Genomic DNA, 26,975 nt, shown 5'->3' with positions numbered 1-26,975 from the left:
GGCTTCGTCCGAATGCGTGTTGCGTGAGGAATTCGAGGCACTGCTTCCGTTCGCCGTGGCGACGTAAGTGATACGCCTAACGGAGCGAGACCGTGACCGAGAGCGGGATGTAGAGCGCGATCTTAGGATATAGCGAGAGCGTCTACGGCCAGGTCTTTGTTGAGGCGAGGGCCCCTGTGAGCTGTCCGAGGTGGTAACCAGCGCGGGGAAGTCTTCGGTGCTTGAACTCCAGTGATTCTCTCGGGCGCGAGCGTTATCAAGCTGCTTTCTTCTTACTTGGTAGGGGGGCGGGTTGTTACGGAGTTTCTTCTTGCATTCCTTGCCTGCCGTTTCGTGGTCTCCGCCGCAAATCTTGCACTTCGGGTGACAGTCATGTTCTTCCGTGACCCCATCGCGCCCGCATGTGTAGCAGAACTTGGCCCTTGGCTGAGGACAGATATCCTGTCGGTGTCCGATGGCGCCACAGGTTCTGCAGTATTGGACGGATTTTCGGTAGGGCTTGCATCTGTAGTCACCGCTCTGGTACGTTACGTAATAAGGGACGTGCTGTCCGTCGAAGGTGATAACCGCGGCTGTTGAAGATCCTAGCATGCGTGCTCCGAGAACCGTGTATCTTGAGTCCACTCGAAGGCCGGCAACAATCTCCGCGGGACTTGTACCCGGTTCGAGGCCGTATATCACTCCACGGCACACATCGTCTGGGTGTCGAATGTGGGGATTTACTTGATAGACGGTTCCGCCGAGTTGTATGGTGTTGATATGCTGCAGTTTGGAAGCTCGCTCCGTACTTGCCGTGCTCGCGATGATCACATTCTCTAGTTTCTGGACTTGTATACGGACGTTATCGTGGAAGTCTTGCTGGACCAAACCACTAGATCTTCCGATGGCATGTGTCACTGCGATGAGTGTATGTTTCGAGAGGTCAAGTCCTGCTTGAGGGCGGAAGACGATTTTGAAGTCGTCAGTAGGAAAGGGTCGCATCCTCAGAATGCGTTGACGCTGTGGCAGTGGTTGTTGTGCTTGAGGTTTGGGGTCTGGGTTCAGGACTTCTATAGCTCTTTTTTCGGTGGATTCATTGTCTTCTTTGGCTGATCTGCCTTTACGACCAACCTGTAACCACTCGATGTGGGCTTTACCCGTCGTTTTGCCGCTATTGGCGTCGTATGTCCACTGTGGTATGGTATCAGAGTTAGCCCCGGTCAACTCCATTCGCGCCGTAGTCGGCTCTTCTTGTAAAGCGTTCGCCATCTGTGTTTCCAGAAAAGCGTGGGCGTTTCGCCTCAGACGCTGCTGATGCGTGATTTACTCCTACTGTGCGAGCACCGCGGGCCTGCAGGCGCGAGCCGCTGGTCTCCCGCTCGCGCCACGGTCACAGAATGTTCAGAGCTCGATTATTCGAGTAAAGGTCTACTCACTGCGTCGTGGCTGGTGTCAAACGATGCCTTGCAACTTTAGGAATCCGAGGTTACCAAATTCGCTGAGTGTCCAAGCAATGTTCCACACAAAATAGCGAAAAAGCAGGAGCCCATGTGAGGTACGACTGTGCTCCTCGGCCCCCTGGCGGTATCTCCCAGCTACAACCAAGTAAAATATAATTCCTCGGGCTTCCTTTTCAGACGCATCTTGCAAAAGACCACTGCCAAACCCTACGCCATTAGATTTATACAAAAAGAAAAAAAACGCACCATTTACGGCAGTGAAAAAGGAAACTATCAGATTCGCATTTTTTAAACCAACACCCTTTTGTAGCTACCTTAACCGAGGAGATCGGCTCATACCGTGTTTCTACACGAAAGGTACATTCAAATTTATCACTACAATCATTGTGTCATGGTGTCTAAAAAGTATTTGCTGTTCGTCTTTTTTTATAGGTTGTGTCATTTAGAAGTGGCTAAAATCAATCTTACGCTGTCATTTTCCTATGTTTATTTTGTCTTCTTTTTGGTTTTCCTTGTGAAACTTCTTGTGACTTAAATGTAATAAATTCTTACGTATAATTAAGCAGAAAAGCGTTACTGTACACACCTAGTTCTTGTGTATTATGGCTATTGTTTTTTCTGCACTGTTATAACATTTATGAAATTGTAACACTAAGCATTGTGTCAATTTGGTGGTGAACTTGGGTTTTCGGGGGCATGCACTCTGTCAGGCTTTCTTGCCTTGCACCTCTACATTTTTTCTCCTAGTTGTCTAACATAAACTTCAACTTCAGAAGTTTTGCACAAATTTCAAACGCCGACGAAGAGACCTCGAAGATAAACGCCATAAGATTCCCGAAAGTTTTCAACCCCTGTGTCATGTCATGCTTTCCTTATAATTTCTTTTCCTCTTTCCATGCAGTAATTTTCTTATACTTCCATATTTGCTTGTGTCTGCATTTTTCAATGCGACTGTTTTCTTACTCTGTTTCCTACCATTGTCAATGAGAAAGTGTAGTTCTTAGTTTTGTCTTGCATTATAATGTCTTGCACTCCTCAATATTTCTTCCCCCATTGCAAGTTTTCTTGTTGTTCATTTTACCTAAATGTCCCCCGCCCTCCAACCCCATTTATATGTATTGCGCATGAAACTTGCTTGTTTATTGCAGTCGATCCAGCATTCCGGGAAGAGTGCGTCAAGAGTGGCGGTGAACAAAGCCTTGACCAGAATGGTGTGCCGCACTGTATGTGTCCTGATGGCACTGAACTGGAGAACGGCACGTGCAAATGTAAGTATTGCACCAATCTTGTCCGCACGCACTGTCAGCTTCTAACGGCTTCGCGTGATAATTTCCTACGGGGGTGCTACGGTGGCAAGGGTCTTATATGCCTTCCAGAAAGACGGATGTGCTTTAGTAAGCTTCGCGGCAGTACAGACCTGTATTGCGGCGAGACCATTTAGCTAGCGAAAGTAAACGTACGTCCAAACAGAGGCCTAAGCAGGGCACCTGATATTAAACTAAAGCTGATGGCGCAGGATCTCTAGGACACCTAAGGGACTGCGGGAAGATCAAAGCTGGAACCAGGCTGGTCCAGGGGTTGAGCTCTCGGCAAGCCCTACTAATTAATGACACTTAGTACTTGCACAAAATACATACTTTTCTTCACCACAATACGTTGTGCAAGCTTCACCGCATTATACAACTGTACTTATTGGCCAGTTGTGCAACTGTACAACTGGCCATTAAGGTATGTGTACATAATATCTTTGCCGCTACAGCACTGAAGGCTGTCACGCCTGCATCTAAATGACGCTGGAGAAACTGCCACCTTGCATCAGGATAATAACGCGGGTAAATTAATAAGGATTCATTTTCATAGGGAGATTTTCGAGGAGACGGACGAGATACACTTATTCATCTTAGAGACATGCCATGTACCCGAGTTACACTGTTCCTTGGACCGCGTTCATAAAGCGTGGGGATGCTGATGACAAAATTGCCTTGACATGACATGTTTATGATAGAAACTCGCGCAAATGTACGCAATTTGTAAGTGTGATTAAGAGGAAATAGACTATTGCTTAAAGTACACCTCCCACGTACACGTTTGCGAAGTTTTTGGAAGGACATATTAACTGATTATGTTGATATTATACACTTCTTTCTTTTCCACAGAGAACCAATATAACTAGGTGTTTCTGTGAATACCTTAGGCAATTTTTAATCCTAGTCTGAGCTGGTCTTCTTGCACAGGCAGACATTACTTGCACAAGAAATTGAAACGCATAATCGGCTACGTAACATTATTTTACTAATTACCTTACAGTACATACTACAATTTCCGAATAGTAGTGGCGAACCGCAAGGCAAATCCGCTTGGAACGAATTCTCAGAATGACATCAGTTTCGAGATGTTAATTCCCAAACTTTGCGAAGAAATATATTGGAGGTTTCGTAACCTCTGTGCTTCAATGCATAAAACGGCGTTTTGTTGAAAAATTGGGTGGAATGTCAAGGCATTTTTACCGCAAATTTGATGGCGCATATCTCTAAAATGGTGTCATCCACAGAGTGTTTTTAAGTTCATATGCCATGCAATGTCACCAGCTACACTTTTTGAATTGCAATATGGGCCTTAAGGTTATTAGCTAAAAACGTAATTATTGAAATGTTGGCAATCATTCGATCACGCATTTCGATTTCTCGTGCAAGTAAGGTCCGCCTCAGCATGGTGGCCAGCTCAAGGGCTACAATTGTTTTATCCGCCACAGGCAATTTTTTTATAATTGATTAAGCTTTTAGCAGAAACACACGATATCTAATTGGAGCGCATGTATTGCCAACTGCTGATTCTATTTTTTTAACACGAAAGTGTTTTATGCCGGGGTCCACCAAGACTTCACTGACGTATTTCCGTCACGGATATGACGTTCTTACAATGTACACGAACATAATACAAAGAAAGAAACCAGAAGAAAAAGTTCCACAAACATGCAAAATTTGGAAATCGAACCCACGACCTCTCGGTCCGCGACGATAGATCGCCGAGCGTTTAACCCATTGCGCCACAAACGCATTTGCAGAGAGCTACACAGACGCGCCTTATATATCTAACACTCCTCCGTGTACCCGCGCTCTTGCTCGGGGCGGTGCCGCCGCCTGCGAGCAGAAAAGAGAAGTACTGCATTATGACACTAACGCGCACCGACAGTGAACGCTTCGGTGGTCTCAGCACTACGACGCCTCGATGCCAGCATTCGAAGGGACGCTGGCATCAAGAAGCACTACCAACGCCAGGTGGCGTTTACCGTACTCAGCACAGCGGAGCGTGGCCTCCGCAATTAGCTCTGAAAATGTTTCTGAAGTTGATCGCCGAGGCTGCAATTACGACGCGCTGTACGCGCTGATTTGACTCGGTGACGATTCAGTTACGTGCTTTGTCTTGCGCGTTGTATTAGTGTGTCAGTTACGTGCTTCGTCTTTCGCGTTGTGCTAGCGTGTGCAGCGTAGTGCAGCTTCCATATGCACGACGGTTGCTCATGGTCATCGACGTTGGTAGTCGTGATGGAGGAGACGTGCCACCAGGCGTCAGCGTGGGTGCATCAACGCCTAAGGGCGCTTTAGCCACAAAACACCAATAGACATTATATATCAATGTGCAATAAACATTACACTACTTCTGTGAAGACACGTTTCACTTTCGTGTTCTATACCGATTCCTATATAAGAGGGATCAACCACATTTTTTTTCTTTTTCTGCGGTATGGGAGTGGTGGCGATGGGCGGCGCTCTTTGCGTTAATCAGTGCGTATTTATTTCTACAATAAGTTGTACAAAATTTGCGCAATTTCTTTTCTATTTCTCGTCTTTGCCAAAACGCCAAAATAAAATGGTACCATTCGAAGACGTAACTTAAATGCTGTTGATAAAGATTAAAATGCGACTACATATTATTGAGAGTTTGGTGATTCGGAATGTCTTAGCCCAAGTTTAGGATTGTCTATCTAATGTCACCCCATATCAGTTATTGCTGTGCCGGGGGCCATTAGTGTGTCGAGATACAACAATTCGTGATAAAGGTGCAGCGATGCTGTTCAAGATGTTCAGAATACGACAAAGGAGCTCATTTGCTTCGGCAAGCTAGATGATTGGGTTAAACAATATGGTAGTTATTAATGCGGCGATGTACCACTAGAGGCACAAAACACGTGAACGTTGTAAGAAATGCAATACTTTTCTTTGGTTTTTTTTTTCATATCCCAGCCATCGCTTGCTTGTTCCCGGACTTTACGTGCAAAGATATCTGCAATGATGCCAAGCTGAGAGAAGATAACCGCTGTTGCCAGAACTGGGAGGCAGGCTCGTGTGACGGTAAGGCTGAAGCATTTACAACGCTTCGGCAAGCGCTGAAACTTTTGTTAACTGTTAACTTCGCTTCATGATCTAACACTCAAATTGTATGCGCCATCCTGATCCTGAAACGTTAATCCATACATAAAATGCTGCTGTTAATTATTGTGACAAATAACTAGTCCCAGAAAACACCATGGAATCGGAGCTTAAGTATGTAAGTAAAATAAGCACATAAGTGTTTTCCTTTTGCTTGCAGCCCATCATGAAGAAGGAAGTTTCTGTCTACCCGGTACTATTGGAAATGGAAGCATCTGCACGAGTACGTACATGTTTTCAGCTATGGATACACTACTGTACTGAGCCAACTTCGTTAATAATGTATGGTTAATGGTTGACCTATATTAATGATTATGAAGTACTAACACAAATCACAAAATTTTGAAAACGTTTTTCCTCTTTGTCGAATTACACGCATTCTTCCCTTATTTTTTTCTGTTAATATGCGGAGAGAGAGACTACACTATAGGCAAAAAACACGTGAGGGAAGCGAATGTAGGTAGCTTCTCCGCTCTGCAGTGAGTTGTCCCCTCAGTCCTGGAGTCCATCTGCCTTAGCAGCCGTTCTTGCTCGGTCGACCAGTTGGAGCTGGTCCGTCGAGTCGGAGCTGAACAGCGCTTCCTCTCATTGCCGTGTGTTGGGGCTTGTTATTGTTGCGAGCTTTGGTGTGCTTGCGCATATCCATGAAATGTGGTAGAGCGTTGCGCATTCATCATGGTGTGAACATTTCTAAGAATAAATGTTATGTCGACATTGTTACTAGACCCCGCCACTACCACCAAAATGTTACAGGGAACGGCGTACGGTCACAAACGCATGTTTAATCTTCACGCTAGTCACGGTGTCCTAATTTCAGTGATTTTTCGTTAATACTACGAAAACACATGGCTCATAAGGCGGAAAATCCGGCGTTGGCGTGACCACGATGGTCCAAAAAGCCCATTTGGCTCAAGTAATTAGTGAGATGGCCCAAGTGAGCTAATCGATGCAGTTGATGACGTCAAGTAAGGCAAATGTATTTAAGGCAAAGTTATTTAGGCAGAGTGAATTAAGGCGATGTTAATTAATGTTAATTTATTTAGGACATGTTTAATTAAGAGACAGTTCATTATGGCACTCGAACCCACGACCTTTGGTGGGAGTCGAACCCACGACCTTCAGTGTTAAGACGAAGTTAATTAAGGCACAGTTATTAGTTAATTAAGGCACTCGAACCCACTACCTTCAGTGGGAGTCAAACCTTCCACCTAAAAATGTGTGTGTAAGGTCGGTATTACTCATGCCATACGAAATACGAAACTGGATGTAGAAGTTAGTTTTCGCTTCCTTCGCTTTTGTGCACTTTACTTCTTATAATTGCCGCCCACTTCTGCTCTTAGCGATATTGTTTAGGTTGTTCTTTAACTCACCGATTTCTTCGCTACGCGGAGACCTATCAATTAAGTTCGGCCATGTTTATTAGCACGCCTGCCATTCTTGTGCCTAAATATTTGCGTAAGTAACGTGCACGCATGAAGGGACCCCCAATGGGATATTGTCTTCCCCGAAATACAATACCATTCCTTGAGCAACAGAGTTCATCTGTCTTAGCCTATCTCTTTCGGCCTGGGCGTTTCCTTGTTCTGCATCGTGTAATCCTGAGCTTCTGCGTAAGTTTCACCCATGACACGAAATTTTCCCATGACGTTAGCTCGAGTTGACCAAGACAGGTGCCACTTTTCACACCTCCTGTTTGTTTTATATGACAAAGTCGATGTTCTTGTTTCATACTCTGACTTATTGTTTTTCTTTTCGGTAGATGAAACACAAACAACTGCAAAAAAATGAGAAGTCACAAGGTTTACACGTTGCACATTCATAAAGCAAACAGAAACAAGGCTGACTATAGAGAAATCATAGCATTTCTTCTCAATCGTCTTCCCGTATTGCTCACCACTTGTAGATTTGCTTTAGCTCTTCAGGATATTGTGTGCTGCGAGAGTCACGTTAAATTATATCCACATCGGTAGCTAGAGACCAATCTGACACAAACTTAATCTATTCTTGACGAGAAATATTGTTCGCTCTCACAAGGGTGTGATGGCGCGAACAGCGCATCTATTTTTTAACGTTTCTCCCTGCGACTGAGTTGTGTCGCATTGCCAAGGTAAGCTCTAAAGCGTACCGGCTATCATGACAGAAGGCCTTTAAAAGAAGCTTTAGCTGAGGGCCAACTCCGATGTCTATAGTGAAATGCTTGTGGAACGCAAAAATGCTCTCATTTTGAATCAAATTTATCGCATTTAAGAGAGAAGGCTGAACTGTAGGAAATGTAGCAAGCATAACTTGCATTTACCGCCTCCAACTTTGTACAATAATCGCCTGAAATCGCCAACATTAAAGAAAACAGAATCACAATATTGACAAATCTGTAACTCAGCACCCAAAACACATATCTCAATCCTGCGAACTGCATCTGTTGAATCATCTGAAGAAAATAAATTTGGTGTATACGAGTATGTTAACGACTTACGCAAGTTTACTACAATGTTTACGAACAATGGTCCTACTCACAAATTAGTTGCATATTTCAGAGTGGTGTTAAATATCTCAATAATAGTTCAACTTACAGAATTTTAAAGTCGTTTTTTTTCGCCTTTTTTATTATTTTTCTATTCCAACAATTATTCACAGCAATATACTTTCTTGGAGTCTGTATACGTTAACCTTTCTCTTAAATGTAAGCAACGTCATCAAATTATGTGCAGTGAATGTCGCCAAAACAATTTCTTTGTTCCTGTTTATTATAGATGACAGCGCCTGAGGCAAAACTTCTTCTTAAAAGCGATTTGGTAGTCTAAACTCCAGAAATTTGCCGCTGCTTTTCAGCTGATAGGCACAGAGAAGTGTATTTGTTATATAAAGCCATGGGCTTCTGTCGCCTTTTCTACACAGACGTATGTGCTGAGGACTTGCTTCGACCTGTCTGCGCGCACGGTTGCACATACGATAACTCATCAGCTCCTGATTATAAATGCAAATGCGAGGATGACGAAGAGCTCGGTGCCGATGGACGGACCTGCCATGGTAATTTTGTACAATTTGCTATGCCATTCAATACATAGAATACATGATTGCATCCTACTCCTTGATTCGTATGTACTTATCCGGTTTTCTATTCTAGTTCATATCACATAGCAAAACTAAATCGCAGTGATTTTGACTTCGCAACCCAAATACTCAAACCACCCCAAGAGATTAGCCAGGAAAAATAAAGCGGGAAAAAATCTGAATTTTTTTGCAGAAGTGCAAAAACGCAAGAAAAAATTATTCTTTTTTTTCTTCATTTTATTTAATTGGAAAATAATTTCGCCTTATCTCACCCACTATTCGTTACTTTCTTACTAGGGTAAGCAAGTAGCTTCTGCTTCTACCCCGCGCTTGCGCGAAGGATTCATATTATCAACATTTAAAACATCTGCCGTGGCTTACAGAAACGCTGAGCGTAGCCTAATCAAAAAATATTATTCAAGTAATAGTATGCAAGTTCAACTATGGGCCATCCAGCGAGCTCGAGAGGCGGCCGGGAGACAGGGTCTCTCTACCGCCCCTGGCGCGGCCTAGGCGCAGGCCTCAATTCGCTGGTCTAAATAAAGTTGTTTCACTCATTCACTCAAGTAATAATAACTAATCAAATAAAGAAATCAAGCTCATTATTTCTTTCCTGGTGTAAAGCTTTCGTAGATTACATTGCATATATTATAATAGAGCTAAGTGCCGCCGCGCAGGATTGGCAACTCCCTCGTGCGGACAGCCACGTTAACATTTACGTGGTAAGCTCAAAGCCAAACAGTGACCACGTGGAATCACCTTGGGGGTTAATAAACGCTGACCACTATAAACGAGGTAAATAAACATGTTTCTGCATTCACCAGACGTATTATATAGACGTATATAGACGTATTATAGACCGAATTACGCCTGACGAAGCTTCAGATTGAGTGCGATGAAATGAGGCCTGGTTAACCAAAATAACCGTCCGGTAGTCTACTCTGCCTTAAGGAAGTGTGTTAGAAAAGATAAGAAAAAGAAACAACGATACGAAAATAATATCTTCACAAGGCACGGAATGAACGCGCCTGACGGTTAGTCTTTCATGCAGTCCTTATAATTTTAAAAATACAGCTACCGTCGAAAATGTAGCTATAGAAACAGCGAAACGCTGTGCGAAGTTCTAAGGACTGTGTACTTTCGAGCATTGCTAAATAAAGTTTCTTATCCTCAACCTAATGTTGTGTTACTCTGCTTGTGTTTCCAATGTTTTGTTTCTTTTGAATGAATCTTAACATTAGGCCATGGTTTCTATTTGGTCGCCTGCAGTTAATTCAGCAGATAATATTTAATTCTGATTTGAAGTGGTGTAATCAGCGACTTGTTCTCATTGATACTGGTTACATATGTTGGTTTTATCTGGCAGCTAGAGTTGAATGTAACGAAGAGGAAGCACGAATCTGCGAACAAAATGGTGAAATATGCGTGCACGAAGATGGAGAAGCTTCCTGCGAATGCCCTTTGGGCTCCGCAATGATTGGTGGCGTCTGCTCCGGTAAGCACATCCATGCTATCTACTTAATTATAACAACGATCAACTTCGTTATATATATGTCGTGGTTACCAAATTGTAAATTATAATTGTGGGCGCAATGTTATGATGTAACCATAAAGTAGCCAACTCTAACAACGGCCGCTACATGAATTCCACATGAACCCGAAAATGAACTACATGAACTACATGAACCCGAAAATGAAATTATCAGGTCACTCGCGCTTATATTTCACTCCAGTCAGCAATCTGCTTCAGAAGTAGAAGTAATCAAATCACAAGTGTGCGTGCGTGTGTGCGTGCGTGCGTGCGTTTGCACTGGTACAATACTCAAAATCTCGACTAATGCGAAATCTTGAACCAGCAGCAAGTTTGAGAAAACGCTACTGGAGTCAACAGTATGCTGATTGAAGGCATATAGCACATCAGGAAGCTTTTGTACCTTGAAGCAGCCAGTTTGACTGTTCCTCGATGGACGGCTTTTAAATTATTGCTGTCTGTAAACGCGATGGTGTGTAAGAGCGCTCTCCGTAACAGCGCTGACGCTACTATTCTTCCTCGACTTTAAGCTGTGTGTTTTTAAAGTTCAAGTATTGGTGAGAATTATGACACTGGATATCTAGAAATAACCTGAATATATTTCAAGTGAGAAATTAACGTAATGTCCATGCATTATCAAAAGCAGTAGTGTAAGTCGCCCTGGTGCAGTCACTCACCAGGCCATATTGCCGGTTGTCCATGGGTCTTGCGATGATAGAAATTAGTAATGCATTCAGTTTGTCACTTTAGGGCAACATAGGCCTGTGATCTGGATTGAAGATTTGTGTGAGACTTAGTCGTATAAGCCGGCGTCTTCCTTCATAAACTATGATAGCGTGCTCAGTTTTAACAGAGAATCGAAGACATAGATATGCTGCGAGTTATCTGTAGTTGGGCTTTTTATCAAAGTAATGTCGTTCTCCTATTTTGTACATATCAGCAGCAGAGCTGAGTTTTCATACAGTCTGAAAAGGCGCCCAGTAAATAAATGACTTAATGCGTGGCTTTTATATTCCAGAGACGTGCTCGCTCAAATGTCAGCCTTTGCTGAGCAAGTGTATAATTGATTCACACATGGAAGCATGTGTCTGCGAGTATCCACTGAAATGGGACAATGCCAAACAGCAGTGTATTCTAGGTAAGTGATACATCAACGCTCGACAAGCTTTTTCAGTAACTTTGAAAGGCTTTCGCTGTACACCATTAGTTTAGAACTGCCCGAACAATTAAATACATATCCTACAATTTCCTTGTGCCTGCTCCACCTAAGTGCTACCTCCCAAAATGCTTAGCCCTGAATAAGCACAGAACACTGCTACATCTCACTGCGTATCGTCGCTTCTGCAAAGTTCTTCAGAATTGCACCTATAAGAGACACAGGGCTGGTGAGAACGGGTTCGGAGGATGCAGAAGGGGTTTATTAAAGGCTGTTTAAGGGGCTCTTATGTACTTTACGGAGTTCCCCTTTACTAGCCGGAGCTCTGAAGCCTCACTAATGTAAATTCCCCTAACCTGATTTCAATCCATGCCAGCTTGAGCACCTCTATCAAGACCGAAAACTGCGCTAGCTGGTGCGGACTAGACTCACTGCAAGGTAGCACGAGAAGACAATGCATATGAATCCAAAATCTTTGACTAGACGTAGCGAACGCTGAATATTGCTGTAATGGCAAAACCTGGTCAAACCTGGCGCAACTTAGTTCCAAGTACACCATCCGCTCAGATATAATTCGCTGAACTGCCGAAACTGATCAACAAGAAGAAAGTAAGGGATATCCGAAATTATAACATGGAAAATATTGAGGAAACAGTAAAATATGGACGCAGTGTGAAATCAGTGAGAAGAAAACTTCGCATAGGACAAGGCAAAATGTATGCGCTGAAAGATAAGCAGGCTAATATCATCAGCAATTTCGATGACATAGTAAAAACAGCGGAAGAATTTTATACCGACTTGTACAGTGCCCAGAGCAGCCAAGCTACTTTCATTCCAAGTAATGATGAATAGGATACAGAGGCTCCTTCTACAACTAGCGATGAAGTTAGAAAGGCCTTGAAAGACATGACCAGGGGAAAAGCTGCTGGAGAAGATGGAATAACAGTCGATTTAATCAAAGATGGTGGGGATATCATGCTTGAATGATACCCTTTATACGCAATGCCTCACGACTTCAAGTGTACCAGAAAGCTGGAAGAAGACCAGCATTATACTCATCCTTCAGAAGGGAGACGTTAAAGAATTGAAGAATTATAGAACCGTTAGCTTGCTTTCAGTATTGCATAAAATATTCACTAAGATAATTTTCAATAGAATCAGGGCAACACTTGACTTCAGCCAACCAAGAGAACAGGCTGGCTTCAGGAAGGGATATTCGACGATGAATCATATCCATGTCATCAATCAGGTAATAGAGGAATCTATGGAGTACAATCAACCTCTCTATATGGCTTTCATAGATTATGAAAAAACATTTCATTCAGTAGAGGTACCAGCAGTCATAGAGGCATTGCGTAATCAAGGAGTGCATGAGGCATACGTGAATATCTTAGCAAATATCTACAAGGATTCCACAGCAACCTTGGTTCTCTACAAGAAAAGTAGAAAGATACCTATCAAGAAAGGCGTCAGGCAAGGAGACACAATCTCTCCAATGCTATTCACTGCATGCTTAGAAGTATTCAAGCTCTTAGACTGGAAAGGCTTAGGAGTGAGGATCAACGGCGAATATCTCAGCAACCTTCGGTTTGCAGATGACGTTGTCCTATTCAGCAACAATGGGGACGAATGACTGCAAATGCTTGAGGACCTTAACCGAGAAAGTGTAAGAGTGGGGTTGAAGATTAATATGCAGAAGACAAACATATTGTTCAATAGCCTGGCAAGAAAACAAAGATTCAGGATCGCCAGGCAGCCTCTAGAGTCTGTAAAGGAGTACGTTTATCTAGGTCAATTACTCACAGGGTCCCCTGATCATGAGAAAGAAATTTACAGACGAACAAAATTAGGTTGGAATGCATACGGTAGGCATTGCCAAATCCTGACTGAGAGCTTACCACTGTCGTTGAAAAGAAAAGTGTACAATCATTGCATTCTACCGGTGCTAACATATGGGGCAGATACTTGGAGATTAACAAAGAAGCTCGAGAACAATTTAAGAACCGCACAAAGAGCGATGGAACAAAAATGTTAGGCCTAACGTTAAGAGACAGGAACAGAGCGGTATTGATCAGAGAACAAACGGGAATAGCCGATATTCTAGTTGACATTAAGCGGGGAAAATGGAGTTGGGCAGGCTACATATGGCCTGCCCAGCTCCATTTTTCCCGCTTAATTCGTAGGATGGATAATCGGTGGGCCATTAGAGTTACAGAATGGATACCAAGAGGAGGGAAGCGCAGTCGAGGACGGCAGAAAACTAAGTGAGGTGTTGAAGTTCGGAAATTTGCTGGCGCAAGTTGGAATCAGCTAGCACAAGACAGGGGTAATTGGAGATCACAGGGAGAGGCCTTCGTCCTGCAGTGGACATAAATTTAGAATGATGATGATTATGATGATGATGATGATGATGATGATGATGATTACACCATCCGCGCTTACTTTGTGTGCGACAATGGGGTTTTAATTTTCGAAGTTTGCAAGGTGAAGTAGCCTTGTAGCTGGTGAGGTGTAGTTAACCGCGGTTGGTGTGACATTGGTTTTCTTGGAGATTTCACACAGCATACGAGTAAAAAAATCAAAAAGGTCCACTCTAGCAGTCCAGGTAATCTTGGTGGCGCATTTACATTAGCTTTAGAAGCCGATCTGTGAGAAAACATTGGACGTTTTGACCGTGGAGGTCTCGTGCTGCTCCAGTACCTGCACAATAGTCGCTTGCGTTGCAGGTGCAGAGCCAAGGTGCGAATACCGCAGTTTACCAAATGAGAGTCCAGGCTTTTGTGCAACCGTGACGATTTCAGACACTTGTCTCATGGTAAATCGTGGTAAATTATGTTCTGCAGCTAGCAGTTGAAGTACATTAAACTACATAACGCATCCCGTATTGGGGCACAGTAAAGTGAAGCTTTATGTTCGCAACTCTTACCTTTGTTGATTTACATGTGTTTTGGTCATTTTTACAATATGCAGACAAGCAATTTGTTTACATCACAACCTTCGAGCAATACCAAAGATCCATAACCAATAATACATACACGACGCACACTTGTGCCAAAATTGGGCAGCTGATTGATGATGCCGTAAGTTTCACCTTTCTTTCTCTTCTTTCTCTATTTTTGCCGTCGGTTCTAGCGCAAAATTGCGCAAGTGCTTACGCCAAATGTTTACTTCATAAAAAGTAATAAATCTGGTAGAAGCAAATGCCGCGACTTCGATGACAAAAAAATGTATTGAATATAAAAAGCCGAGCGAAAGAGATAACAAGAGGGAATCATAGACAAGTTTATTGCTCGAACTACGATGCTTAACAATGAATAGAATAGCGTTTATTGTCTTTTTTTGAGCGTATCAGAAACTTCGTAAATAATATATAATATGTGGGATAACATGATCCTCGTTCTATACTCTATGTCGCTACTGCGATGAAAAAGTGCGATCCTAAAGATCAACTACTCCCACGCGATGATCAAGTGCTGAAAAAAACTATATCACTGTTCTGTAAGAGCCGACGTTATAGCCACTGATGCCAGTAGCGCACCCAGGATCTCTGCCGGGGGCGGGGGGGGGGGGGGGGGGGGGGGGGGGTTGACAGTTTGCCTTAGTTTGCCAATACCATCTAAACAGCACTAATTTCAATTTCTTCACGGGAAATTGTCAAAAAATGCGCTTTTTGCGCAAGTTTGCGAGTGTGCAGACGATTGCGCGTCTTACATCTTAGTTGCATTCTCAAAAAAGGGGGGTTCACTCGGCCTCAGTGGAGGGGGGGTGGGGGTTACAACCCCCGAACCCCCCCACCCCCATCGGTGCGCCACTGACTGATGCTCCACATATGCGGCCCGTTAAGAGCTTTACAGCCGAGCCCGCAATTTTGCAGCGATGACTTCCACTGAGTTCTATGCCACTTTTATCCCGCACCGTGCACGACCAGCAGATCACATTGATAACGTGGGTGGCGCGTCACTCTGACCACACACGAAACGCGAAAAGAAAAAGAATAGGAAAGGGCATCATAACAACATCGCTTCCAAGGCTCAGCATCAAAACCGAAGAGAGCTTGACAACGACAGAGGCGACTCTGAATAGGAGTCATTTAAGAACGGTTTATTTCTCTTTCGCGAACGCTTAGTGAATTTGCGATGAAGTCACAGGAGTTTGCAGGAAACCACGCCGTCACAACATACAAGCCCTGACGTTACGCGATATTTAAAGCTTACCGATGATTACAGATGAAAAACCTATATGGCAAGAACCTCATGGCAACGCGACTTCTGAAGTGTGGGTGAGTACTGTAGTTAATCTTGTTGTTTTTGAGGCTGCTAAGGCAGGTCCAGACATATCTCTTGTCAGCCTCCAACTTCGTATTCCATGTTCTAATAGCTTCTATGAGTGTCGATACCGATTATTATATACTATGAGTCCAGGGTACAAATGTATGAAATTACTACTTTAATGAACTCAAAATATTGTTCTTCCTAACAATTTTAAATGAAGAGAAAAACCACAAATACCAAGGCAACTAATAATTTATAACACCATGTCTGACACTACTTCCATGTTAAATTGGAAGTTTTCAATCATCTCATTATTGTAGCTGTTATCAAAAGCAATATTATCCATACAGAAATTATTACGGAACTATATCTAACAGATATCGGAAAGATCTTTTTATGGTTTATTATTAATAATGGCTACATAATACCGTATAAGCTGGTCAGTAAAGATATAATACCTAATAAATCTAAGAATAAGCAGCTAAACGAGGAAATATTAACGCGAAAGAGGCACGGAAACACCAATGGCTAAGAAAAAAAGAGATACAGGTTGTTTTCATCAGACTCCTGGTCGTAACTGTGAGGTTTTTCTGAGAGTGTAACGAATAAAAAGTTGCAGTTTCGCCCGTGTGTGCGAGCATGCATGTGCATGTTCGAGTGTGCGTGTGGGAATGCAATTTTGGAATAGCGGGCTCTTCAGAAGCCAAACTTCCCATACTATCAGTTAATAAAGGACAACCACCGTGGTCGAGCAAGAGTTGCCTGTGGAGCCAATGCTTCAACAAGGAGGCTTGACTTAGTCAGGGATTATAATGATGATAAATAACTTTCATAGCAAGTGCGGAAGCAAGAGGACTGAAAAAAAAATAATGCGGACATGTGTTCTCTGTTTCTTTTTTTTTTCTCTGGCAATATTCATAGAGAAGAGCACGAAGTGGAGTTGACATTTTCGGAAGAACCTGCGCCAGCGCTGTTGAACAGAATACACTTGTGCGAGAACTGGGATAAAATTAGCGGTTGTTTTTTTCCTCCTGCTTTGTACATCGTAAACGGCACTTCTTCAGGTAAGTGAGAACGCCTTATACGTTCCAGAGATTGCGGAATCTCGAACAGTCATGTTAAATGCAATGATTGAAATTAAAAGAATGTAGCATGTCTTATATAACGCCAGTTCGACGAAAAATTCTTACCGCTCACACATGAACTCGCAGTTCAATTCTGCCGTAAGCTGCCTGACACACAGTTTGTGAATAGCGCTGCCTCTGCCTGACACCCTCCCTAGTACAGGCTATCATATCCCTCTTGCATAGGGGCGTGTTCTTTAACTCATTTTTTGTTTGTTTTCACGGTTCATCATAACTAATTTTCAGAAAGTATATGTACTGTTACCTGCTTTTGTAATCGTGGTTCAACAAGTGAATCTCATTGAAAGAAAGTTAACATAAGTTGACTACATAGCCAAATGAATTCCTAACTTCTGCACCTTTGTCTCACCCTAACCCGGCGCTTACTCATGTTCTGAGCAGACCCACAGGCAGTGGATTTGTGCGATGCCTACTTGAACAACACTGAAGCAGTCTCCAGTGGCAGCCACAAGTGTGTCAGTGAAGGAACCGGAACGTACATGCTGCAGTGTGCCCTTGGAAGAGGCGCAGCTATTATCCAGCAGGGTTCCCTGAAAGTTCAACAGTGCGATGGTAAGCTATACGAACCGCAAGTTGCAGCTTTGCCCATAATTGAAAACAGTGACGAAACAGCCGACAAAGTTACAGAGAAAGAGAGAAATTTATTTACAGAAAGGCAGAGAGGTCGGCCTGAGCTATAACTTGCTCTGGCCTGCTACTCTACACTGGGTAAAAGGGACGGGGAGGAAAAGGGTTAATGAATGATGATGATAAGAGGAGGAGGTGTGTATATACAAGTTTACAACGTTGTGGCGTCTCTAAAGCCGTGTGTCCAGCCCAGTGGCTTGTAGAAAGACTAGAGCGGCACTGGTTATCAGGGCTGCGCTGTTTGCATTGGGCCAAGGACCTAAAAAGAAACTCGTCTGATAGGGGCTACTAATCCTTGCACTGTCTGGTGTGATATTGTTTGGAGTACGCATTTACAGATGCGCGCGAACAATCTCCTTTTGAGCAGAAAACTTTAGTCGCCGATGCCGGTAGCCACAGCCACCTTGATTTTGTATGGGCTGCTAGCGGGTGGCTGAGCTTAGAAACACGACTATTTCTTCCTTTCTTTCCTATCCAGCCTTTCTCATATTGACACTGGCTTCGTTTATATATCACCGCAGCGTTCTTATTCATGGAGGTAATTCTTATGGTTATTGACATGGCGTGAGGTCTTGGAGCCAATACGAGTGACCTACTGACTGGTCGGACTGAATTCTTATTACCAAAATGCAGCATAACAGAACCGAATAAAGCAGTTGCCGGCAATCTGAATTTGGTACATCGTCGGGTTTACGAGACAAAAAATCCGGCTGTGGCGTGTCTGGTGTGCGAACATATTCCAAGGGGCAATGTTTGTAACAGTTAACTGAGCAAATATTCAGCTGTCGTAGATGTTAGGCATACACCGGTGTAGCCATATTGTGAGACTGAAATTGTGATTAGCTATCATCGTGGCACCTGGTACCATTGAGAGCTGCTTATTTTGCCATGCGTAGCAGTAAGCCATAGGAACAAGTGGGAGGTTATAATACTACCGGATTTACACAACAGTTAATAGAAAAAAATTAGTCGATAAGAATATATATGTACCACTCATATGGGTGTCCATTATTTTTTTTCTTGTGGAAAGCGCCACATATATTTGCAGGTTTTATTTTATTTACCGTTCATACCTTATATAAGGAAAGAAGCGAATTTAAAATGCAACCCAACTGCAACACCTGAATTGAATTTTCCAACAACAATAAGCACGTAGAGTTCATTTCTTTACTTGTTCTAGCTTTTTGCGCAGTTCCATACAACATAGATACCTCATAATCAACACCAGCTACAGTCGTAACGTAGCTTACATGTACGATGAACTTCTACAAACATTTACTTAAATTCGTGAATAAAGGCAGCACTTAAACACTTTACCAACTGTTTTCATGCTGTGTTCTGGTGGCGTGTTTCGACACATCTTTTCCAAAGATTTAGACGCCACAATCACTAGGATTTGTCTAAACATATCTTTATATGATTTTACATTGCGAACAGTTGAGTAAACGCTTGCCACTGTTATGGTGATCTCCACTGGATACACTCAACCCCCCACTGTGTTTATTGCAGAAGGCTGCCGTCCAAATCCATGCCCTCAAGACTGCATATGTGAACCAGACACAGCAACTTCATATAAGTGCAAGTAAGTAAAAAAAAAAGGAAACGATGTAAATATTTTATACCCTGGACGCTCGCGTCTGCTTCGGCAACTCTAAAAATGAATGACTCACTAAATACACACCAAAAATGTGCTGTGTAACACCCGAAAAAAAAGCGCAGCATCCCCTCAAGAATTCAAACCCGTGCAGCTGCATCATCGAATAAGAACAGTGATATACATAACGTTCTTATTTATAAAGATACTACAAATAGAACACGAAAAATGTCATCAATATGCCTCAGCATAATAATTACGAAAGCGTAAAAACGCATTTCATGGATCCGATATTTATCACTACCAACCAATTCACCTTTCGCAATAAGAAAAACTGTATCTTCTGTAGCCTCTTCTTCATTCATCGCTTTTTACACCTACGTTTCTATCTTGCTCCATCAGCTGCAGGGAAAACACCACGATGACTTCACTTAGGCCACACCATGAAAAAGCGGCAGGTAAGTGTTTAATATTTCTGAATAGAAGTTACGGTGCACCTGTATAAATAAAGTGACCACAACAATGACCAATGTGACGGTTCAACAGGAAAAGTGTGTGCTTGGAAGGGAAGGGCATTCATTTGAGATCAAATTACTTTCTCTCTTTTCACAAGAAGCAGCTCTGCAAAATAGCTCATTTCAGTTCCGCTGCGTTCATGAAGGCAAACTGTTCATTTCTCATCCAATTGCAAGATATTGTACGATGACGTGAGAAGTGATGACTGAATAAAGTTTTCCATGTGATTCGAACATGCTTGATTCGAAACACATCTGAACCAGGAAAAAAAAGTTAGGCGAGACACATACATAAAGCATAGACGAAAACAAAGCTAGAAATTGCGCGCTTTGGCCACAGAACCACTACTATTAAAAAAACAGATCCGTAATAATATTGTCCCCGAGAGCTACACATTTTCGGAGGATTAGGTGACACCAGCTCGGACTTAATCTGCAGTGTATTAGTGTTTATGTAGAAACAAAAGCACCGGTGGCATTATCTTTCAAAGGTATCTTTAATCATAATACCTCACCATACAATTTGCGTTAGCAATACAGTTAATATTAGACAGTTTATATAAGTTGTAAGTTATATTGTATAGTTATTATAATATAGTTCTTTCTTTTTGTTTCGCATCAAGCCTGTTCGAATCGCACGTAAAACTTCCTTCAATCATCACTCCTCATGCCGTCATAAAATATTTTGCAATTGATTGAGGTGTTACAGTTATCAACAAGCAGTGCAGTCTGGAAGCGATATTTGGAGCATCATAAGCATTCTTTCGTTTCTTTCGTTTGGCCTGCGTCATGGTTACGTCACTACCGGTAAGTAAAAGCCAATGAATATGAGTTCTTTGCGCTTTGGTAAACATAGCGTCAGAAGAAAACTCCAATATCACTGCTACCTGATTGGTGTAAACAAAAACCAAAAGAGAACGGCCGGAATAATACTTAACATACTGATAGCGCATACCGTCGGGAAAATATTACAAGTCGTTTTGTTGCCTGTCGTATGTACCTCACCGTGGCCCTAATGGCCAATAAGAATTATTTGTCGAGATGTGATGGTCTTGTTTTAACAGACAACAAAACGGCGGATATAAAAATACCACGCTATGATTTCTTCGCAGCTCCACCTACTACGCCGGTAGCTCCAAAATCAACTAGCCGTGTTTGGGCGAGCGTGGCTATTGTCATCGGCATCTTGATACCTGCTGTTATCGTCGTCATTCTGCTAATGAAGAGGAAGACGTGAGTGTTTCCTTCTTTCAAAGAGATAAGCAGCTCCGTGCTCTTTTTATCGAAGAAACAATTCGACATTTTCTATCTTGTTGTCGCATTACTGTTGAAAAAAAAATATTGGAACTACAGCTTGAAAGACTTGGCCTGGACTTAACAAAAGTTATTCTTTAATTTTGGGCCTCTAGTCCGGCATTCAGCCAGAGAGATATTTGCTCCACTGTCCAGGAATTTCTTACTGCGCCCAATTGAATTGCCCGTAAAATTTGTATCTGTTTTCCTTTTTGTTTTTCTTTTTTGTGCATGTACGTTTCAGTTATTGATTATTGATTCTTCCTGCTAATAATGGTCTTATTTTACCATGATATTTCACCTTTGAACACCATTTACTCTATAGCAACCCTGAAATTTTATTTGTGGAATAATCCACCAATTTCTTGGCCAATCCCCCATAGTGGGTGTGAGGCTGTGAGCCACATGTTCGCTGAACAACTGGCTTCACGAAAATTGTATTCTTTCTTTGCTCGCTTTTATTTCTTCCTTCCAGATCGTACGTAGTTACGCCGGTGAAAAGAGCGAGCAGCAAGGTGAGAATAAAATAGTTTCGTGTTTTGCATGCAGGAAAATTACTACTATTACTACATTTACTACTGTAATTACTACATTATTACTACATTACTACAATTACTACTCAACTTAGATAAACCAAGGGACTGTTTATTCCACGCGTAAATGTAAGTGAGGATAGAGCCGCCTTAGGTTTCAGTTTAGTTTAAGCGCTTACGAGGAGCACCTATGTAAATAGTGGGAACTGAGAAATCGTTTCTCCCGGCGCCCATTGCACCAAATTCTATGAGGTTTGTGGCATTTAAAAGAAAGTAGAAATGTGCCCACTGTAAGCGCCAAATCTTTTTACAATAATTTTTTCGATATATATATTGAAAATCGCAAAATATGCTGTATGTACACACTCAATAAGCAATAGAAAATGTATCACTAACTGTGTAAACTGCTGTGAAAACACCTAAAGCGGTCAAAACTGATGTATTATGCGTATCTCTAAAGTAGACCACTAATTTGTTAGCAGTATTTTTGCAAAAGCCTTCTCGCATTACGACATTTTCACGTAAATTGCAAACTGAAAACAAGTTCTTAACAGATGCAGTTTATCGAACTTCTATATCTTATTTGGTTGCAGAGCTGCGAAATTGAGAATTTTGTGCATCCATTTTTTTTATCTTACCGATTTCCGGCAATTCCTGTGAAAATACTAAGGCCCTAACAAAATCGCCAACTAGACATGGTAGAATTCAGCTTTCTATCCTAGATGCAACAAAGTTTATTCAAATTGGTTCAGTAGATGTTCAATTAGGCCATTTCTGTGTTTCGCATCTATTTGAATGGAGGAATTCTAGCTGGCACAAAGGAAAAGCCACCTCTCAAGAGGAAGCTTTTGCTCGGGGGCTTTAATACACATACATAGAAAGCGATAAATCGTTTTTCTTGGCAAACACAGCAGCGAATTTCATGAGGTCTGCTGCATTTAAAAGAAAAAGTAAAAATCTAGTAACTGCACTAAGCACATTGTTTATCCACGTCACCTCCTTTTTTCTTCTTTCTTGTAAAAATTGTTTGTTGCTAATTGCAACCTTTCTAAAACAAAACTATGAAGTTTTCAATGCTGTAACTCAGCAATGAAAAAAGATATCGCAATTCGGTAAACCGCACTTAATAACACATTTAAACTGGACAAAATTGATGGACGAGTATCATACGGCACTACGGAGTCTACCAATAATATGTGAGTAGAACTTTTTGAAAGCCTTCGTAAACATTGTGACAAGGTCATTAAATTGTGAATTAATATACGAAATTTGTCCGGCTTTATATGCTCTCAACATCTCAACAGCAGCTAACGAATGCAGCTAACAATACTGCGATATCTGATTTTGGTGCATTGGTACAAATTTGTAAACGTTGAGCTTTTATTTTTTTAACTTACTAATTGTCGGCAGTTTTTGTAAATAATTTAAGGCCCTCAATGAATTTTTTGCTTTCTACGGTCACTGTGTTTAAATTTTTTTCTCTCAATTGCAACAAATCGCATTCAAATTGGTCCACGGGTTGTCTCATAACAGCATTTTCTGCGTTTTACATGTATTTGAATAGGCGGCGCAGGAGTTGGTCCTGAGATAAATCCTCCTCTTCAGAGCACACATTGTTGGCACAAATATGTAAAAAGTAGACCATGCAAGGAAAGTAATAAACTTTCATCATGGAGAATTCCTCCGGTGCATTTGGAGGATTTACAGAGCACATTTGCCTCCCGCCAAAGTGCTTGGTGGTTATTGCATTCCGCTGGTGACAACGAGGTGACATATTCGATTCCCGCACACGTCTTACCGCATTGCTACGATAGAGGAATCCAACAGTGGTATGTAGGTATCTCAAGAAGCTCGTCAAAGGTAGTTAAGATAAATCAGGAGCGCCGCAATACGGCGTCTCTCAAAGCCCAGGTGTTGGCTCGGGATATTAAGTACGACCAGTGAATCATACAACCGATTGATAAAGCATAGTACAGCCCAGGGACAGGGTAGGCAAACATTTTTAAGATCTTCAGACATTTTTGTTCTCTTCTGTATTTGAAAAACTCGTTCTTACCTGAACAAGAACTAGCAAATTATGTGCATCGGCGTGACTACTAGTAATAACTAAGCCTTTTGAAACAGAGGTTGTCAGCGGCCACGCCTTCTTCTTTAAACCAGGTAGCGCTTTCTTAACTGCGCTTAGTCATAAAGATGTGCAGGAACTGTAGCATATAGTATTTACACATTTAGTGGGATTTGAAATCGTTGTTTGGAAACGAGTCATTTAACATCCATATCAATGTACTCACACCGCCTGAATTGCCTGGACGACGTTGTTTAGTCGTGCGCTCCTTCAGCGCCTTGTACCTATAGGGAGGATCTTTTTTTTTAATGCGAAAGCATTATATACTCCATTAGGCGGAAGTCCGGCGTTGTCGTCGGCGGCGTGACCGAAAGATGGTACCAAAAATGGCCGACGGCGCGAAGAGTAAAAACACGTCAAAAATTCTCGGATTGACGTCGCATTTGCCAGACAGGTTTCTGTAAACAAAGTTAATTGATGGAATTTAAAAGACAATTTGGTGCATTTTGATCTGAGTAGGAAGCTAAACCATACCTCCGGGCAGCGAGACGAGCACTATTCCCCGACGCTACGGTGGCTCCACGGTTATGGTAGGCTAAAGTAGTGACTAGTGCGTACCTCAGTGCACAGGTCACGTCACTACTTCCATCACTGCCACTGCCATCACGTGCTCTTCGGATTTCATCGGTGCTGTGTCTACTGCGATGCTCTCCGAAGCGCCTACCACAGCGGCAGCTGTGAAACGTGGTCGCCCACGGAAGCACGCCTCAGAAAACGAGGCGAGGGAACGCGAAAAAATCATCGTTCTGCAGCAAAATGGTGTGAATGTTACCGGTCTATGGCCAACGTATACGCAAACACACACACACACACACACACACACACACACACACACACCGATTCAGCAGAAAGAACGGTAATGCATGGCGAAAACATAAATCGAAAACATTTCACCTAAGCGATCATAATGGTTTCACATTACTACGCGTAAGCAGTCTTATGGGACTCTGCTGAATTTTTTTTTTCGAGCTTCAAGGCTAGAATTTGACCCGCCGTGGCGGCGTAGTGACTTTGCCATTGCTCTGCTAAGCCCGAGGACGCGGGCTAAAATCCCAGCTGCGGCGGCTGCATTTCGATGGGATGGATGGATCGATGGAAAAACTTTATTTTGGGTCATTGGCATTTCGATGGGGACGAAATGCAGAAGTGCCGGCGTACCGTGCATTGGGTGCACATCAAGAAGCCCAGGTGGTAAAAGTTCATCTGCAGTTCCCCATTACGGCGTGTGTCATAAACATGTTGTTTTGGTACGTAAGACCTTGGAATTTAATTAAGGCTAGAATTTGAAACCACGTAATGTTAATAACATGGCAAAGTTGTTTCAGAAGCGGCACTTCCGTGAGAATTAGGATTACCGACTTTTTATGCGAGTCAATAGGGCACGGCCCACCATCTTTGCCGAGACGTCACGATGTTCTGCTCCCATCACGACCACCTTCTGCGTCGTGCATGACGTCGTCACACATAGACCTATCGAGAAACGAAACCAAATATTGTTCGTAGAAAAGGTCACACATTTAAGGCGCTCCGAGGACTGCCAGTATACTTTTCTTTTCTTATGCTTCAAGCTCTAGGAACATTAAATTAGCGCGAAAAAATAAACACGAAAATGTCACGTCACTACTCGTTCAGAGTATGTGTAGTTGTGGTTTCGTGCATACGAAACCGCAACTAATATGTATACCGCCCGAGCTTCTTTCTCGTATCACAAACCCTCCCCATTTACTTTGCAGGATTTTCAGCGACTCCCTACAGAAGAGTGCTGACTTCCAACAATGAGGCAGTGCTTACGCCATTCCATGTCATGTATCCTGGCCGTTCCCGTGCAGTACGGTAGGCAAGGCCAGAGATTCCCGGGCGCTCTGGAGATACGACAAGCTGAACGCAGATGTAGACGTTCCAATCAAGTCGACTTTTTCCAAGCATGGGGAATAAAACATTTTCATGTCGAGTAGTCAAATGTTTCATTCTTGCTATTGAAGATGCAATAGAAAAGATGCCTCGAATTCAAACACCGAAGTTTTTCAGACCGCTATTCTCCCTAAGTGAAGAAAGGCGTTAATTTTAATACAATGTTCATGAGTCCCGTTCAAGAAGTACTGCTGCGAAAAGCGCTGACAAAAGCCACAGATGTTCGTAACGTGCAGCTCTTATAAGATGCCGAACTTCATGTAAGATGTGCCTGCCATTTTTAGTCAGCTGCATAGCGCTATCAGGTGTATATTGCCACGTGTTCTTACAGCGAAGCTGTTAAGGGCTAGTTCCCCCAGGATTGTGTCCACGTGTAGAAAAGACTATCATCATCATCATTTCGGCTACATGTGTGTGGTGCTCTGGCTCCATGTTCGTGGTGGTTTACCGCCAGTTGTGCCTTAGCACAGGTGTCAGAACGAATGATTAACATGACTGATAGGTCATGACATCAATAACATCACATGCTCGTCAGTTACGTCATGATTAACGATAATAAAATCACGTATGGTGCATACCCGCATTGGATATGTGGGTATGAGCCAGGGACAAGAAAGAGAGAAGGAAGGAAGGAAAGAAATAAAGAAAGAGAGAAACAAAGACTGAAAGAAAGAAAGAAAGAAAGAAAGAAAGAAAGAAAGAAAGAAAGAAAGAAAGAAAGAAAGAAAGAAAGAAAGAAAGAAAGAAAGAAAGAAAGAAAGAAAGAAAGAAAGAAATCACGTGTGGCTCAAACCCGCGAAGGATATGTGGGTATGAGCCGCCGAGAGCACGAGCGGGAGAGATCTCATAGGAACCTGAAGCTTCCGTGCAGTGCGCCGTGGCTATGAACGCTGTGGCTCATACGCTAGTCTATGACGATGGGGCGAACTCAGCGCAGCAAACGCACTACTTGGCCATCGCGCCGGGCGAAAACAAGAAGCCGGTGTCCTTGCTCTTTGACTAACATGCCGAATACGCTCAATATAATCAATAATGATAATATATACATTCACTATAGCAATATTCACTACAGCAGACCCACCATAGTCACAGTTTCGCTGGCTTCCATCTTCACAGTAGTGCAAGGCTCTGATTTCTTTTTTTTTTTTTTTTTACTTTATGCCGGTGTGTGTTTTCACCGGAAAACCGCTTGTAAGTGGTCGCTCGGCGCAAGATGCGCGATGGTAACCGATGTTTCTCGAAAGCTGTCGCCAATTCTATCAGGGTTTTTCCTTCTTTTTTTTTTTTTTTTTTTTTACTATGCAGATTTTATCAACTGCCGGCAGCAGACCGCACAACTCTAGCTATTTAGCTG

At 42.6% G+C, this 26,975-nt stretch overlaps 1 protein-coding gene across 1 annotated transcript; it reads left to right on the top strand.

Annotated features, from left to right (window-relative positions):
* The first annotated feature begins 1,438 nt into the window (after window positions 1–1,438).
* Window positions 1,439–25,664, top strand: LOC119456952 (glycoprotein antigen BM86-like). Its single transcript, XM_037718770.1, has 16 exons — window positions 1,439–1,445; window positions 2,588–2,707; window positions 5,684–5,791; window positions 6,030–6,092; window positions 8,765–8,896; window positions 10,287–10,415; window positions 11,470–11,589; window positions 14,578–14,687; window positions 15,834–15,886; window positions 16,800–16,942; window positions 17,405–17,575; window positions 19,160–19,232; window positions 19,647–19,702; window positions 20,872–20,992; window positions 21,528–21,567; window positions 25,444–25,664. The coding sequence occupies exons 1-16, from the start codon at window positions 1,439–1,441 to the stop codon at window positions 25,474–25,476; spliced, it is 1,479 nt and encodes a 492-aa protein (XP_037574698.1). The 3' UTR covers window positions 25,477–25,664.
* The last annotated feature ends 1,311 nt before the right edge of the window (window positions 25,665–26,975 follow it).

The sequence above is a fragment of the Dermacentor silvarum genome, chromosome 6 (genome assembly GCF_013339745.2).
Source record: "Dermacentor silvarum isolate Dsil-2018 chromosome 6, BIME_Dsil_1.4, whole genome shotgun sequence".
NCBI classification, from domain to species: Eukaryota; Metazoa; Arthropoda; class Arachnida; order Ixodida; family Ixodidae; genus Dermacentor; species Dermacentor silvarum.
The sequence above is the reverse complement of the archived record's forward strand: the minus strand, read 5'-3'. Positions and strand labels throughout refer to the sequence as shown.

Bases quoted from the DNA above. Each gene is read 5' to 3' on its own strand.
- LOC119456952 (XM_037718770.1), top strand. The intron at 16,943-17,404 runs GTAAGTGAGAAC...TGTTCTGAGCAG, and splicing joins CGTAAACGGCACTTCTTCAG to ACCCACAGGCAGTGGATTTG. The intron at 17,576-19,159 runs GTAAGCTATACG...TGTTTATTGCAG, and splicing joins GAAAGTTCAACAGTGCGATG to AAGGCTGCCGTCCAAATCCA.